General features: G+C 35.9%; 1 protein-coding gene across 1 annotated transcript in view; it reads left to right on the top strand.

Moving 5' to 3' along the window:
- The window catches only part of LOC136877767 (restin homolog), a 151466-nt gene that overhangs the window by 35632 nt on the left and 96856 nt on the right, over window positions 1–18978 (top strand). The window contains exons 6-9 of the mRNA XM_068228738.1: window positions 5–85; window positions 1642–1779; window positions 17433–17621; window positions 18240–18386. Of these exons, the coding sequence (XP_068084839.1) occupies window positions 5–85; window positions 1642–1779; window positions 17433–17621; window positions 18240–18386 (555 nt within the window). The remainder of the gene's footprint in view (window positions 1–4; window positions 86–1641; window positions 1780–17432; window positions 17622–18239; window positions 18387–18978) is intronic.

Raw genomic sequence — 18978 nt, 5'->3', positions numbered from 1 at the left:
GCAGGATAACATGCAATCTCTCAATAATGAAGCAATGATGCTAGCCAGTGATGCCCGGTTTGAAGTGGATACTCTGAAACAAAAGGTAGGACTAAGATAAATCATATGCAGAAAGATAGGAATGTGAAGAAGAACACACAATAGGATACACAGAATTACAAGTCAGTGTGGGAATAGGGAGCAACAGAAAGAGGAGACAAGTGGATAAACATTAGAAACACAAAATGGCAAGGACAATTTCAAAATCTTTGTAGACTGCTCTTAAAATAGATAGGATCTCTCCACATCAAAGCTAGTGCTTCTATATCCATCTCTTCTTAGCACATGATAAGCTCTTTTCTGTTTCTGGCTTCATCAGCAGAGTGGGCATCAACCCTCATTGAGGGGTCATCTTGACTGATCCTCAATCACAATCAGCCAATAATTCACCACTGATCTGTATGTAGCTCAGTTACCCAGGTGGGAGATTTCCTTTCTGTTGTTTACCTAGTCTTTTCTTAAATAATTGCAAAGAATTTGGAAATTTATTGAACATCTCCCTTGCTAAATTATTTCAATCTCTAATTTCTCTTCTTGTAAATGAATATTTTCCCAATTTGTCCTCTTGAATTCCAGCTTTATGTTCATATTATGATCTTTCCTACTTGTAAAAGCTCCACTCAAGCTTATTCGTCTACCAATGCCACTCCACGCCATCTCTACACTGTCAAGTCTACTGCTTAGTCAAGAAACTCATCACCTTACTCCCAAGTCTCCCCAGCACAAAGTTTGTTGTCAAAAATCACCCAAAACAAATCATGCTGCTTTCCTTTGGATCTATTCCAGTATTCAAGTGGGCCCTGGAACAATAACTGGGGTCTTACCAGAGATTGATGTGCTCTGTCCTTTACAAATTTACTAAAACCACTAAACACTCTCATAACCACATAAAGGGATCTGTAACCTTTGTTTATTGTCTCTTAATGTGATTACCCAAATGAATATCTTTCCTTACCTATGTACCTACAGTGGTCCCCATGAAGTACTTTCAACTCATCAGCACAGTAATTAAAACTGACAGGACTTTTCCTCTTGGTAAAACTTACAACGTGACTTTTCATCATGTATATCATCATACCATTGTCTGCTCTTCATCTCACTACATTGTTGAGGTCTTTTTGTAATCACTCACAGTCATGGTGGTATAACTGCATAATTTGCAAGTGTTGATATCACACCATGTCGTGCTATTTTCTTGTACTACCTTCTTCAATGATTGATGGTTCCTGTTGGTCAACACACATGGTCTACCCAACCGTGGTGGTGTTATGGTTGTGTCTTCCCATTTCCACTTCGCAATCACTTCATTTCCACGTTCAAAGCCACTAAGCTCCCTTGCTCAACCCTTTCTGCTGGTATCTCATAGCACTGAACAATATCGAGCCCTCGGTCATCTTCATAGCAGCAGAGGCAGTCATAGTGACATGTTTATGTGACTGTTTATGTGTACCGAGGGATGTCTGGATACTATTGATCTGATAGTATATATATCCTATCTTGTAAGCACAATTTTCATGTGCAATTTGTAGCCATATAAATGGTGCTCATTTTATTATTTTCACAGCTTATGTGACATTTCTATTAGAAATTCATTGTGTTCAGGTGCAAAATTTACAACGAAACCTTGAGGCTGCTAATTCCAACTACCAGCGAGTCAGCGAAGACGCGCGGAGACATCAAGCTCAACTATTAGAGTCTGCTAACCGAGAAATAAAATTACAGATGGAATTTACGACTAAGGTTTGTATGTATATTACTTTCTTGTTACTTTTTTTAATGGATTTGACATTAGTACTTGTTGTTATAGAATGTTGAACATTTGGTAGAAAGACTAAGCAAAAGTTTCTCTGGAAAACATTGTAACCATAGGATAGATCATTGCACAGATACATGCAATATTATTATTTGATTCATATGATGTGGTGGTGGTGGCGGTGACACTAGTAGTAGTTCCTGTTGTTTATGGTACTATTGTTTATGAAATGATTTTCGCAATCTTTTCTTGTGAAGTTCATTCCTGTTAAGGAAAGCATTGTAATTGAGGTTCATGATGCCTGTCCTCCTGGAAAAAAAGAAGAATATTAAGATTTGTCTGTTGGAGTATTATATTAAAATTCAGACAAACAAGTCACCTATACAGCATCAACTTGAAAGACCTGCACCAGGCCTCTCCAGAGGCCAGATGTTGTTGTCATTGTTGTATGAAAATTAGCATTTCAAGGCTAATGTGATGTCAGATGGGCAGAGACCTAAAAGGATTAAATATCAGGTCAGAAAATTTATAATGTACAATAACGGACCAACTATATTGGTATTCAGTGGTATGTTCTGAGCTGTCAGTGGAGAGATGGCATGGAATGACATCAGCAGACGAATAAGACTGAGTGGCGTCTTTAAAAGTAGAAAAGATCACAATATGAAGATAAAGTTGGAATTCAAGAGGACAAATTGGAGAAATATTCATTTATAGGAAGGGGAGTTAGAGATTGGAATAACATACCTAGGGAGATGTTCAATAAATTTCCAATTTCTTTGCAATCATTTAAGAAAAGGCTAGGAAAACAACAGATAGGGAATTTGCCACCTGAGCGACTGCCCTAAATCTAGATCAGAATTGATTGATTGATTGATTGATTGATTGATTGATTGATTGATTGATTCATTAAAAAGCCACCATTTCTACGTTATTACCCCACTGTCAGTATAACAAACGGAAGATTGCATCAATCGTGGGGGTTTCATTGGTGAAAGATATCGCCAAAAAAATGAAAACAAGCACACATCTTGACTCATGCCACAGAGGACAGTGTGGCAGAAAGAGGATAACTTTGCCCAGAATAGACAGTATAATTTGCAATTATGCACCAAAAAATCGTCGTACACCTGCTAAAGTGTTAACTAATAAACTTCGGAATGCTGGGATTGTTTTATCGCAAAGAACTTTAGAGCAGCATTTTTAAGAAATGGATCTGAAGTGCCGCCGCCCTTTAAAGAAACCAAAGTTGACGACTGCTATGAAACAAAATTGCTTCAGTGGGCTAACAATCACAAAAATTGGTCAGAGAAAGATTGGAATGAGGTTTGTAAAATTGTACATGCAATTTCTTGTGTTCTCATGATATAAGATAATATTGATTAATACTTTCTTACACTGGCATTGTATTTTTTAGGTTTGCTTCTCAGATGAATCTTCCATACAGATCCTTGATGATAAAACCGAGTTTGTTCGATGCCGCACCAATGAAAATTTCAACGAAGGCTGTGTTGTAGTATGGGTGCAACATCCTCTCTCCATACTGATATAGTCCGTGATTATCAGTAAGGGTAATGGACCCCTGTATATTGCTCAAGGCACAATGAGGAAGGATCAGTACAAGCTGGTGCTAAGAAACGAACTTTTGCCTCAAGTCTCAGAATGGTCCCCAAAAAATTATTTTACCTTCATGCATGATTCAGCACCATGCCACAAGGCTAAATCAGTAACAGCATGTATTGGACTGGTCAGTCAACTCGCCTGACATGAATCCAACAGAAAATATTTGGAAGGCACTGAAGAAAGAAATTACTAAACAAAGTGTCATTACAAGCAAGAATATGCTGCTAGAAAGACTTAATGAGGTTTGGAACAGTCCATATGTGGAGGAACAGGCAAGAAAATGCATTACAAGTATGCCAAGAAGGGTCTCTGCACTGACTGCAGCTAAAGGTGGCTTCACAAAATACTAAACTTTTTCCAAAGCCGGCAAGAAGACCGGATATGGCCCGATTACAATCAACCAATAAGAAACCATTTCCACTAGATTCTCTTTCGCCAATACATTCACATGACCTTATATGGTCATTTCTTGGCTACAGACGCTAGATAAATTACATCAGTTATTTCAACATCCATAACCGCGCGTGCGGTATCGGCTGTTCCAAATTAAAGCACCTTTACATTTTTTAAATGTTACCAAATTACATCACGATATACAAATCACTTTATCATCCTTGCAATGTTAACAATCCAATCTTGAGGTTTTCTTAAATTACATTTTACTAGTTACATTATTTCAGAATCAAAATACTTCTTGCATCTCGCAATGTTCATACAGTTCAACATTTCTTGCCTATTGCCTAGAAGAAAAATTATTACACACATATTTCAGCTACATAAACAAAAATTCCAGCAAAGTCCAGAGTTCTTATTTCTTCATTTCTCAAAATATTACAAACAAAATAAAATCCTTCAGATATGTTAATTTTTTAAAAAACTTTTACATTTCCAAACTCTAACTTCTTGCAACACACAACATCCAGTTCCAGTTCTCTATCCCACCACAGCTTACATACTCCTCCTCGCAAAGTCGAGCTCAGCTCAACAAAAATAAAATTAAAAAAATAACAAATTTAAATGAACTTAAAAGGGAGGCTTAAACGGAGATCTGAAGATTTTCACAATGCCACAATTGCACCACATCACAATTTCTTATCATCATTCTCTTCAGGAACGTCCATACAGGCATAAACAAGTAGAGCGTTGGTATCGCTGTCAAACGAAGGCGCTGACCGCGGCCGTTGCCAACATCTCCATCCATATTGCAGTCCAACCATAGCTCACTTATAGCCTCAGCACAGCCCACCAGCTTAGTGAACTGGCCCAAAGCAGGTGAAGGTTATTGGCGCAGCACTGCAGACTGCCGCCATCAGAACCACCTTCCAATTCCACCATCAGATATTAGTGGCCAATAGGTGCGTTGCAGGCTCCAAACAGACACCCCAGGTTGGACAGAGTCCGTGATATAGCAGTCACTGGAACATAAACAAACGCAGCAGAAACTTGGAACTGAAGAAACTTAGGCCACTGGCCTGAACTATTGATGACTTTAAGATGAGCTTTGAGTTTCGAGGGTGGGTTTTTTTGTTTTTATTTTCGTAACAATAACAAGCCTTCTTAGGGAGGTCCTTCTTATAGTTCTGGGATACCCCAGCCCCCTTTGGCAAGTGTTATTTCACAATTTAGGATAAGTTAGAAAATTAAAAGAAAATCTGCCCGAGCTTACCCTAGTACCCAAAACGTTACAAAATCCCTAACTAAGCATATGAATAAAATTCTAATCTTAGCCCAAAAGACATTACATTAAATCGTACCTAACATGGTGACAGCAACCATGCTCATTACAATTAATATTCCTAAATAACCTATAAAATTGCCAAAGTATCCGGCCGGATATTTACCCCCAAAACAAAAATTTTATTTATGACTAAATCCCTTATAACTACTAAATTAAGTTACCATGTGCATTCTTAATCACCCTACATTAGGAAAGAAAACCAAGGAAATAAATGGAAGAATTTAGAATGTTGCAAGGAAACTCAAAACAGGGAAATAAGTACTAAATTACGTTGGCTTGCAACCATTTTCAATGAACTGAGGTTAGTAAGTCACTATTCATCTACCATGTCATGTACTCATAAAATGTTTTCATAGATAAGCTCACATTATGCATTACGTGTCACACCAATCAACTTAAGGCGCAAGTAGGCCAGGAATACAAAATCAAAATCAATTACTTAAACCGACAGGAACTAAAATATAAAAAACAAAAGCGATGCAAAAGTGCGCATACAGAAATCCAACTCACTGATATAATCAATAAAAGGCACAAGTACAACCTTCATACCAGAGATTACCAGATAACCGCATGACACACAAGACTACCAAGCTTATCTGTCCTCCGACATACACAAAGACAACATCAAACCACCAAAACAAGTGCGACGATCCCTGAATCAGCATAACCAACCAATGGTAAAAGATACGGACGACCTCAATACTGACTCCATCTCACATCACAAGAACACAGTACACATACACACACAAAACACCCGTGCGATGACACATCAAGAAATACCCACAATAGAAAAAGGACAGTACATCAGAACATGACCTCAAGTACCCTTGAACTTATCACACAACAGTGAGACTCTTAGGGCCAATATCGTACTCCCAGAAGAGGAACAGCCTCTCAGCACCCAAAGCTCTAAGTCTCAGTACACACACACATATGCCTAACCAAGGCAGCCAATACAAACACACAATTATATGCGAAAATCGTAGGACAGATACCGCACAGCTACAAATTTACAACCGTACTCAGTCTACAGAATCCCATACTTCTACAAATTGAGTACCTAAATTTAGAAGACACGAACCCGTAATGCAAGAAATATTTAACACCGATAAAATTGAACAAGACAAAACAAGCAGAAAAATTAACTGAGTGGCTTAGCTAAATCACGATACCTTCAAAATTTCGCTAGTGACAAATTTAAAATAACAGAAAGATAGATCTTGACCACCTGCAGACCTACTATGAATTTAACAACAATTTATAGCTCAGCGTAAGGACACCGAAATGAACATTTGCAGCAAATCCTCCTAGTACTCATTCTTATAATCACAAGGGACATCATTCTCCATCTAGGCACCTAATACCAAGAAAAAGATTATGAGGAATCTCATACCAGATACACTAGATTTAAAGCGTGTCACGAGCACAAGTGCAGATCCGTAACCCGTCAAATTTGCCCAAAATAGGCCTCAGCCTCAACGCTGGTCTAATAATATGGTGAGACGTTTCACCCTACAACACTATCACAGCCATGAAGACCCTCAAAGTATAGGAACGCACGGGTTAATAAATATACGTGACGAGGAAACAGACACATACACGATGGAAAAGCACAAGACAAACTAGGAAACTTTCGAATTTTAGCAGCTGGCTGGGAAACAGTCCCCAAAATAGTCCCATACCTACTTGGAAACGAACCCAGATCCAGAAAAAGACCAAAAACAACACATGACCGGAAATTTTAGTTTATACTGAGCTACAACATGACGTAAACATTACTTTAGAAGATCACACACTTAGAATAGTACCAAATATAACTTAGCTGGCGACAAGAAACAAAATTTAGAAAATAATTTGCCGAAACACGAGATTTATGAACAGAAAAACACTCGAAGAAATATACGAAACTTTACAACATAACCTCAAAATTGTTGCCGAAAATTTACCAAAAGAGAAATTACAGAAAAACTAAGGAAACTCCATGCTAAAATTTAACCAGAACACAATGATCACTCTGACAATTCACGCTACAATTTACGTGGTCTAGAAGGAAAACAAGGAGAACGCACACGCGATAACTTAGGATGTAGGGTGTGTACACTTCGCAGTGGGTCAAACGCTCAGCTATTTTCAAGACACTTCAGCTGTTCAAGAGATAAACATGAATTCAAACACGGAAGTACAGTACCAAATACAGTATCGAGACAATACTTAGCACGATATCACGACGTAGTTTAAAACAACCGGAAATTACACAAATGTTACAATCAGAACACAATGGAAGAAAACGCGAACACAGCATACGAAATGTGAAGATATCACTTTACTCAAGCAAAATCTTGCCACACAAAAATATTTATTAAAACTAACGAAACAAAAAAAACTTGTTACAAATAGTGACGCACCATTTCCTCCAACAATTAATTAAGTACAAGATACAAAATACAACACTACATATCGCGGAACGAAAAACACGTGGTGAGATGAACTCGCGCAAGAATCATGAAAAACAAAAAGCGGGAATTAAGAACAAACACGGAACACTTACAACCTAGGCCTATATTCAAATTTAAAAGATTTAAAATTAATTTTAGAAAAGTTAGCCGAGGATGATCATTGTAAGCCTTAAAGTTGGGCCCACGAGAGTTAAAGTCTGACATTGAGCGGCAAAAGCAGTAACTACGAGGTAAGCTGCGTTGTCATAGTTACCTCAATCTGCGGCATATCACTCTTTCATACAGGCTGAATATTTAATCAACTATGTTGGCCTAATGCAATTCAGTAAACTTTGACCCGTTCCTACGCCCGTGTTAATAATGACAGAACATGTCATTGCCGATAAATACGAGATTTCATATTCACTAAGCTGACAATACCCTCAACATATGTACATATCAAATAGAGAATATAACTGTACAACAAGCCACTGTTTAACTTACAAAAATATAAAATAACAACGAAAATAATATTCAGGAAACAAACATGTTAGTAATTACATAAACCAGCAACAACTAACGCAGCAAACACAGTACTACGAATAATATCACAAAAGCCACTAAGAGCAAGCCAACCCACGTGGCGATAGCATTCTTAAATGTGGCATCTCTGTTATTGTTGCCATAGCAACAGATTCCAGCAGTGCTATTCAACTTTTTCACGCCGGTGGCGCTAAATGTCAGACTTCAACTCTCGTGGGCCCTACTGTAGCTCCTTTCATAACACACGCTCTGATAACAAATGTAACCGGGCCGGGATGATAACGGCTACACATAATAATAATAAACATAACGATAATAATAATAAAAATGAAAATAATAATAATATAAGAGTAGTAATAATATAATACTTAATAATATGACTAAGGAAATTGTAAATAACGTGATGACGGAGTATTCACATCAAAACATGGAAACGTGACAAGTATCTTTCGATATGCAAAATTAAACCAAATACAGGGAACACTTACAAGCCTAAAAATGACACCTAAGAAAGGATAGTGGAAGGTGCTAGGAACCTACGAGGTCTAAGGAACGTATAACGTTATGGGGAGAAAAGACTTACATGAAACACCCTCTAGCTCAATTCTATTAAAAATAACAAATTAAAAAAATTACAAGAGGTACATAACAGAGCAGCAGATACTTTACACATTTGACTAACGGAATCATTACGAAACCAAAATAGAAATGAAAGGATAGTTGATTAAAAGAAAGGAGAAAGACTTTAAATTACGAGAACGAGAATCTAGGGCAAACTCAGACACGTTGAATATTAAACTTTGAAAATTACATTAAGCAAGAAAATACTGAAACGCAAAGGAATTAAATGAAATTAAACGAAATCAGAAAACATTGATAATAACATGAAAATAGCACTGAAATAACACTTATCTCGGAAAGGCAGGAGTTCCCGAGGGTAGCCCTCGAGCGCGAATGCTCGCTAGGACGGTCGGATGGAAAATGACGCCGAGCACACGCATCATTTTTCCAAAGCCGGCAAGAAGACCGGATATGGCCCGATTACAATCAACCAATAAGAAACCATTTCCACTAGATTCTCTTTCGCCAATAAATTCGCATGACCTTATATGGTAATTTCCTGGCTACAGACGCTAGATAAATTACATCAGTTATTTCAACATCCATAACCGTGCGTGCGGTATCAGCTGTTCCAATTTAAAGCACCTTTACATTTTTTAAATGTTACCAAATTACATCATGATATACAAATTACTTTATCACTCTTGCAATGTTAACAATCCAATCTTGAGGTTTTCTTAAATTACATTTTACTAGTTACATCATTTCAGAATCAAAATACTTCTTGCATCTCGCAATGTTCATACAGTTCAACATTTCTTGCCTATTGCCTAGAAGAAAAATTATTACACACATATTTCAGCTACATAAACAAATATTCCAGCAAAGTCCAGAGTTCTTATTTCTTCATTTCTCAAAATATTACAAACAAAATAAAATCCTTCAGATATGTTCATTTTTAAAAAAAACTTTTACATTTCCAAACTCTAACTTCTTGCAACACACAACATCCAGTTCCAGTTCTCTGTTCCACCACAGCTTACACATTCATGAAAAGATTTTGGGAGGATAAGAAGGCACAAACCATCAAACCAACTAACAAGTTCAAACGCGCTCTATGAATGGGCATAATGAAGAAAGAAAGAAGAATATAATATAATATAATATAATATAATATAATATAATATAATATAATATAATTATTATTATTATTATTATTATTATTATTATTATTATTATTATTATTATTATTATTATTATTATTATTATTATTATTATTAAAGATGTCATGAAGCACATCTTAAGAAATTAGAAGACTACAGAAATTATGTGATATTAATGTTGGTGGTCTGTCATGAAATGAGAGCTTGAAGCTTCATTTTTTTGTACTCACACTTGGACTTATTCCCAGACAATATAGTAGCTGTCACTGAAAAACATGGAAAGCAGTTCAAACAGGAATTTTTGATATTTGAACAGTGTTAGTAAGAGAGTTGGAACAGCCATTTTAACATACTGGTGTTGGTTAGTAGTGACAGAAACACCTGCAGCATTACACAAAATCATCATGCACATAGAAGAGATCCAAGAGGTCCTACCAGTATGACACACAAATCTTAATAACTACTATAATGTTTTGACAATTTAATATGTATTTTATGGTATTAAGATCTCTGAAAAATTATACATGATGAGAAAGCACTAACGGCATAACAATTTTGGGCAGAATTTCCTACTTTCCTACAAGAAACACAGTAATAGTTGAAATTTATTGTACAGTGCAATAGATATATTTCTGGGCATCATAAAGTCTTCCTTTGTTTACTTTCAGCAAATTAAAGGTATTGAAAATTATCAAAACTTCAGAATCTTGAAATTAAACTTCTTCCTCTGCCAGTTTTCCAACAGCCCGGTGGAACCTTGGGTGCAAGATGTGTCGCACATATGGACTTCACCTTGATTTTAGAGTCAGATGCCCTTCCTTATGCCACAGGATGTATTCATTATTGTGTATCTTTGGTGGTTGGCGGTGTAGTATGTTGTGTGTATATTAAGAGGCACATACAGAGACAAACGTGAACGTCCAATCTCTGAACCAGAGGAATTATTCAGATGTGCAGACATGTTACAGAACATGGGTATATTAATTGGAATCAGATTTGTATTTTATCAGTGTTTGCTAATGAAATGAAATGGCGTATGGCTGTTAGTGCCGGGAGTGTCCGAGGACAAGTTCGGCTCGCCAGATGCAGGTCTTTTGATTTGACACCCGTACGCGACCTGTGCATCGTGATGAGGATGAAATGGTGATGAAGACGACACATACACCCAGCCCCCGTGTCAGCGAAATTAACCAATTATGGTTAAAATTCCCAACCCCGCCGGGAATCGAACCCGGGACTCCTGTGGCCAAAGGCCAGCACGCTAACCATTTAGCCATCGAGCCGGACAGTGTTTGCTAATGAAGAATGTGTACTCCCCACTGATGCTGAAATGAATTTGTATGCCTCCAAATAAATTTCACATAAGGCCCTTTAACAGTTGCTTCATGTAAATCCAACATGGCCACACCACCTGGTGTTTGCATTATTTCAGTTGTGACCCTTCATGCATACCAGTAGCAACTTTTGAAAATTTAGATTTTATAATTCCACCTTTACAATACTGTAATTGTCTTTATTACAAAGACTACCTTAAATTACACTTGTGAAACATGTTTCGTCCTCTTATAGGACATCTTCAGTCACAAATACAAATACATAACAATGAGGCGAGGACACATTAAAATAAGTAAATGCAAAGTCTTTGTATCCTGTGACGCGGCGTGATAGCGTCTTGTCAATCTTCAATGTTAAAATGGTGCGGCGTGAAACATGATATGAAGCATGAAGTCCAATTAAAATCATATGTTAAAACTGTTGTTCAAAACAACGAATTGTCAATTATAAAACACTGTAAGTGGCTATGCAAATAAAATTATAATATAATGGCGGCAGTGAGTGTGTGATATATTCAGTGAAGTGACGAAAAAAACAAATTTATGTGAGTAATATCCACAATTCTTCAGGAATATACTGCAGATCAGTAACATCAATAACTCAGGAAACCATTAAAACAAAATCTAATTAGCACTCAAACAGCTACAACTAAATAAATAAGATAAACAACATCATGGTGTTCGTGTGCTCCCCGTGTGGCAAGAAAATAAAAAACAATCAACAGGCTGTAGGCTGTGATGGTAAATGCGAACGTTGGTTCCACGTAACATGTGTAAAAATGAACAAAGAAACTCTCCAAAACTTCCGTAAGGAAGAACAATTCCAATGGTCGTGTAAACGTGAAGACTGCATTGCACAACCTAACATAAATGAGGTTATGGCGAACTTCTCCAAACAACTGGAAGAGTCCCTCAAAGTACTAACGGAAGAAAACAAAGAATTACGGAAATTAGCGACCTTTCTTTCCGAAAAATATGACGACCTCAAGAAAGAACTAGACACTTTGAGGAAAGATAAGAAAAATGCGGAAATTGCGACAACGGCAGCCGTGAACGAGCTAGAAGACTTGAAGCAGTATCAACGCAAAAACAATTTACTAGTGTATGGAGTTCCTGCTGAAAAGGATGAAAAAGTGTTCCAGAAAGTAACTGAAGTTGGCAAGGCGCTGGGAGTCGATATAAAGCCCGAAGATATTGACGCTGCACACAGACTTCCATCCACGAAACCTGGACCACAACCTATCATCGTGAAGTTTGTTAATCGATGGAAGAAAGAAGAAATCCTCAGTAGCAGACGACAAAAAAAGACACTAAAAACGAACGAAATCGGATATAGCTCGGTAAATAACATCTATATCAACGAGCACTTAACGCCTAGGAATGAGACCCTCGCCAAAAAATGCCGCGAGCTACGGCAACAGGGGAAAATATTTGGCACATGGGTCAGGGACTGTAAAGTGTATATCCGTAAGTTCCAGGACGGTCCTTCGAGGCTAGTGGCAAACCCTGAAGTTCTGCATGAACTTACTCACTCCAGCTGATCTGGAAACAATGAGGTAACCTTTCCTTGTGTTGTGCCCGCTTGAATTCCAAGCTTTCTTTTCTTAATTTCAAATTTTTGTCCTTACATAACCAAACCTGGATCCTGAAAACAAATTTCTTGAAGTACACGAATTTAAATGTGAAACCCTATATAATTATATTAAAGATAGAGTTTCAGAAAGTAGATCATGTGAATTGAAAGGCCTACACATAAATGCACAAAGCATGAAAAATAAATTTGATAATATACAAATTATCTTAGATCAGATTAAAGAAGTAGATATCCTTGCAATCTCCGAAAATTGGTTAACCAACAAACTAACCCACGCTTTTGAAATAAAAAACTACACTTCTCATCATGTGGTAAGAGAGCAGATAGGTGGGGGTGTTTCACTTTATGTTTCAAACAAATGGAAAAGCAATGTCATAAATGAAATAAATAAATCTCATAGCATACTGCAAGTCATGATTACAAAAGGAAATCAAAGATATGAAATCATTACCATTTATAACCCACAGGATAGCAACTCACCAAGTTTTTTGTTTGATCTAGAAAATATCCTAAATAGCAGTTCAGGGCATACTTCAATAATACTTGGAGATACAAACATAGACTTGCTTTCTACCTCCAGAAACAGAACTTTGTATGACAATTTAATAACAACTTACGGCTATATAACATGTAATAACAAATACCCAACTAGAGTAACAAAAACAACCTCCTCATTAATTGATCACATACTTGTCACAAATAGTAGTAAAAAATGTCATGTATTCAATATAACAAATAACTTAAGTGATCACTACCTACTGGTATGTGAAATTTCTAGTGAAAAAGCAGTTCCAGTAGTACCGATAATCAAAGATAGTGGTAAGCAATTTGTAAATTACAACAAATTAAATCAGTATATCCTACAAAATAATTTTAAATGTGAGGAAATGGATATAAACACTTATTATAATAAATTTATTGAGTATATTAGCACAGGAATTGAAACCAGCTCAATTTCAATAAAAAGAACGAACCCCAAAGACATTCCCCTAAAACCTTGGGTTACCCAAGAATTACTAACACTGATTCACATCAAAGACTCACTGTTTTCAAAAACTAAAGTTAAAAACCCCTCTGCAGAAGTAATTGAAGAATACAAAAGAATCAGTAATAAAATAACCAAATTGAAGAGAGAGTTACAAAAAAGGTATTATGAACACAAATTACAGAATTGCAAAAACCAAAAAGAAACATGGTATGTAGTCAATGAAGTGTTAAATAGGAAGCCTGGACATAAACATGAAATCAGCCATATGGTGGTAAATGATGTCAGCATTACAAACACAGAGGACATATGCAATAACCTAAATGAACTATACGTTAATGTAGCTGAAAATATAAGAAAAGGTCTTCCTGAAGATGAGCAAGTTCATGGCAGCACAACAGCCGAAAGTCAAACTAATAGTATTTTCATGTCTCCTACTGATGAATGTGAAGTGCTCAAAATTATCACTTCTCTAAAAAATAAAAATAATTTATCTGAAGATAAAATAACCAATGTCATGTTAAAAACCTGTGTTGAAAGTTTAGTGCCATATATTGTGGAAATTATTAACCGTTCAATTCTCAGTGGAGAAATACCCCAATTACTCAAATGTGCCAGAATTGTACCTATCTTTAAATCAGGAGATAACACAGATCCATCCAATTACAGACCAATTAGTATATTATCTGCAATTGGAAAACTCATAGAAATGGTAGTAAAAATTAGATTGGTAAATTTTCTGTGTAAAACTAATTACTTTTCCAATAATCAATATGCGTTTCTCCCAAATAGAGGAACTGATAATGCTGTATTTGATACAGTAATAGATGTTCAAAAGACCTTAGATGAAAATAAATTAGCAGCAGGGCTACTCATAGATCTTAAAAAAGCATTTGACCTGGTTGACCACAAAATACTTCTGAACAAGTTAAAATTGGCAGGAATTAGAGGTTTAGCACACAAATGGTTCCAAAATTATTTATCAAATCGAACACAATATGTGATGATTAACGATACTAAAAGTTTTAAGCAGCAGACAAAAACGGGAATACCGCAGGGCTCAGTACTAGGTCCAATTCTATTTCTGATTTATATTAATGACATACAATCTCTAACACTAAAGGGGAAATGTAAAGTATTTGCTGATGATATCTTAATAACTTACAAAGGACTATGTGAAACGCGAATTATGGAAGACATAAATTGTGACTTGGACAAGTTATCGGACTGGGCTTTATCTAAAAAAATGATCATAAATGTGACTAAAACAAAATACCTAATCTTTCATAAAACAGCCCATAAGATAACAGCGGCTAACACTGTTGTCCTAAAGGACCAAGTAATAGAGCGAGTCAACTCAGCTAAGTATCTTGGTATAATATTAGACTCAACACTTTCCTGGAAAAGCCATATTGATTATGTAATCAGCATAATTACCCCTTTGATAGGAATAATGCACAGATTAAGATACAGTAATTTTTCTCATCAACAATTGAAGTGTATATATTATGCAATGATCCACCCACATCTAACATACGCAAGCTTTATTTGGGGAAGATGTAGGAAAGATTACATTAATAATTTGGAAATCCTACAAAAAAGAGCCATCAAAATCATGTATGGATTCCCCTTCCTCAAACCATCACATGAAGTTTTTTCAGAGTCAAATATTCTGCCATTCCATAAACAAATTGCATTTTCATCAGCAGTCTTTATGTATAAGCTAGACAGGAAATTAACCCATTCTACTGTTAACTTCTCCCATTTTAGTGAAATTCATGGTTATGAAACTAGAGGATCATTAAGGATATATCCCTCTCATTCTAATTCAGTAAAGTACGGAGTGAAAGGCATAGAATCATCAATGTTTAGGGAATATAACGTGTTGCCTCCTGATATAAAGAACTGTAAATCGGTTATATGTTTTAAGAAAAAACTGAAGGAATATTACTCTTTTACAGATATCTTAATATAATCTCTATATAACTTGCTTTAATTAATACAATAATATATATATTGTCCATATTTAGTATATTACAGCCATGCAATATCTGAATATACTTCTGAAAAATTATGATCCTAACATGTAAAAAAAAAAAAAAAGTACTTGTCACTTTACAGAAAGGCCATTGTATATGAAATGTAATTATTGTGTTGCCTTAAAAAAGTATGTACTGTATTGTCCCTATCACGAGCCAGAGGCTCATGGGACCTTTTGTCACCAATAAATAAATAAATAAATAAATGTTTGCCGGACTAGATAGAAATGAAATAAATATTGTACATAAAACAGTGTTGTGGTGATGCCACATTATAATAGCTATTATGCACATAATTTTATTTGCATAGCAACTTATTTTTTTTAATAATTGACAATTCGTTGTTTTGAACCACAGTTTTAACATATGATTTTAACTGGACTTCATGCTTCGTATCATGTTTCACGCCGCACCATTTTAACATTGAAGATTGACAAGACGCTATCACGCCACGTTACAGGATACAAAGACTTTGCATTTACTTATTTTAATGTGTCCTCGCCTCATTTTTAATGTTATGTATTTGTATTTGTGACTGAAGATGTCTTATAAGAGGATGAAACATGTTTCACGAGTGTAATTTAATGTAGTCTTTGTAATAAAGACAATTACAGTATTGTAAAGGTGGAATTATAAAATCTAAATTTTCACAAGTTGATACTTTGACAATACGGGCTCTAATATGAAATTTATACCAGTAGCAGACAAGGTGATTTTTCAAGCCATCAAGTTGATGGCTCAAACAGAAACAGAACTTCACATGAGGTTGCGACTTTCTGTGTGGCACACTTCTATTATATGTATTTACAAGTCTTGAAAAATGAACACTGAAGCAGAAAATTGTAATTTTGTTGAGGATAAATTCATACATGAAGTTCAGTCAAAGCCTGCTTTGTGAGATATGGATACTGATAAATATTTAAGGAGGGATTTGAAGAAATGTAACTGAGAGGAGCTGGTGACAAGTTTTCCAAATGAAGAGGATGCCATAACTACTAAAAAATGTTCATATTCATGCATAGAAAAGCAAAAATCTGATCTGGATTCCGTTGAAGAACAAATTACAGTGTATGAAATATACTTTTTGTTGATCTATCTTGTAAAAGTAAGGAAACAAAAAAAATCCTATTTCTCTGTTTTGAGAGATTATGTAATCACGTGTACAGATAAATAACAAGTGCTGTTTCTTCCATTTCCATTTTGATACTGATATGATGGGGGTGACACTCCTGGTGGCGTGAACTGATTGGTCATGCTGCCAAGAGAAGTGCCACTGTCTTCATCCTGAGGTCATCTTAAACTACCCTGAAATCATATCATTCCTGTTACAAAGCTTCAGGGTGAACTGTAATACTATTCAATATCATTACTTAATTATTCATCATATTTCTTGTTATCAGTCATCTTCAAGTTCCTTTTTCTTCTATTGCCTTTATCTACATATTTTAGTGCCATAAAGTTTTAAAAGATGGCTGAAAGTATTATGATATTTATGATATGATTTATGATATTATGATCTTTGTGTTTCTTATATTGTTCAAGCCGATTAGAATTTTTTTCTCAATGATATGATTATAATCTTCACTTCTACTTCAGCTCTTTGGAATCTGATTTTATGATTAAAGGAGAATTTCCTGTTGGACAAACTCCATAAAACTCAGGCAGAGAATTCGAAGATGTCAGATGTGGTGGATCTGTTGAACCGTGACAACCAGGAACTTCGAACAGAATTGACAGAGAGAGAAGGACAATTGCAGGCAACTGCTAACAAACTACAGAACCTTGTCCAAGACACAGCTAAGCTACAAAAAGAGGTATGAACAATATTAGTGAAGCTTATGAACTGAATTGGGAGGATGTCAAGTTGCATCTTCCCATAAAGTTTACAAAACTGGTGAATATTTGGTCATAAATCCAGTCTAGTTGTACGAATATGACAGATTTCTTAAATATAGGGACTGAATACAAGAAAATGATATGGTTATGTAAATTCAAAGGTCTGTATATTATTTGTTGCCTGTATCCTTCTAGATACCTAGAAGCTTTTCCATGGCTCAGACAAGTAGAAGTTGGTATATTATTACTTCATTGAGAGTTCAGATCTAAGTGACTACATATAAAATTTGTGCTGCAACAAGTGAAGTGGAATATGTTTCTATGTGATGTAAAGATTTTTCTATCAGTTTTATTAAATAATGCTACATAATCATTGATTTTGTATTATCCTCGTATTCAAATGAAAATTTGTTAATATACATTTTAATATAAGGATATAAGTATCATGCCCTCCGTTTCTTCCTCCTCGTCCTCCTCCTCCGCTCCTCCATAAGTATCCTCTCAGATTTGTGTGCATCAGAAACCGTAATACAGCTGTTCCTAATTCTCGTCTGGGGACAATAGTTTCTGAAAGCTTTTCATTCTCCTTCTTTTAGATGGAGAGTAAAGATAACACAACGAAGAAGCTTGAAGGAGGGCTTTCCAGAAGCAACCTGAAGCTGATGCAAGCTCTTAATCATATTGAGAATAAAGACAAAATTATAGAAGACTTAAAGAAGGAACTCAGGGCAGCACAGACAGAGGTAATGGATGTCTGATGGCTATATGCTTCATCTTTGTGGTCTTCATCTTAACTTTCTGTCCATGATGAGAGGAAAATAACTTGAGCTAGAAATTTTGGGGTTATGCTGAATTATTTCAACCTATGCAGATACTTCACCCACAACTGTGATAGGCCTGACCAGAGCATTCTCTTCTCACAAAACATCGATTATTTTTTTGATAATATGATGCACAGAGAGAAATATCTGCAAATGTTTAGATATTTCATAGTTAGTAGCAGATGGTGAGTTCAAACTTTCAGGAGTCCAAGCCATGGTGACAGGCTTTAATTAACCCAATATGTCCCATGACTGCCATAAGGCAGCATTAGATGCATGATACTATGAAGTTCCTAACCTGTCAGCATACTTATTATTATTGAAATCAAGTTAGATTTATATATTGTAGAGGTGTGTGGTTTTATTCTCCATTCTTGAATCAGGTAAAGGAAAGGTATCAGTGAGGAATTGGTATGAGTCACTACAGGTAGATCATCAGGGAGAAGGTGGAGATCAGGGAAGTGTTACAGTGGGAGGGGAGATACCCATAGGAAAAGGAAATGTAGAGTAGAGG

Source organism: Anabrus simplex, chromosome 7 (assembly GCF_040414725.1).
Source record: "Anabrus simplex isolate iqAnaSimp1 chromosome 7, ASM4041472v1, whole genome shotgun sequence".
Classification (NCBI taxonomy): Eukaryota; Metazoa; Arthropoda; class Insecta; order Orthoptera; family Tettigoniidae; genus Anabrus; species Anabrus simplex.
The sequence above is the reverse complement of the archived record's forward strand: the minus strand, read 5'-3'. Positions and strand labels throughout refer to the sequence as shown.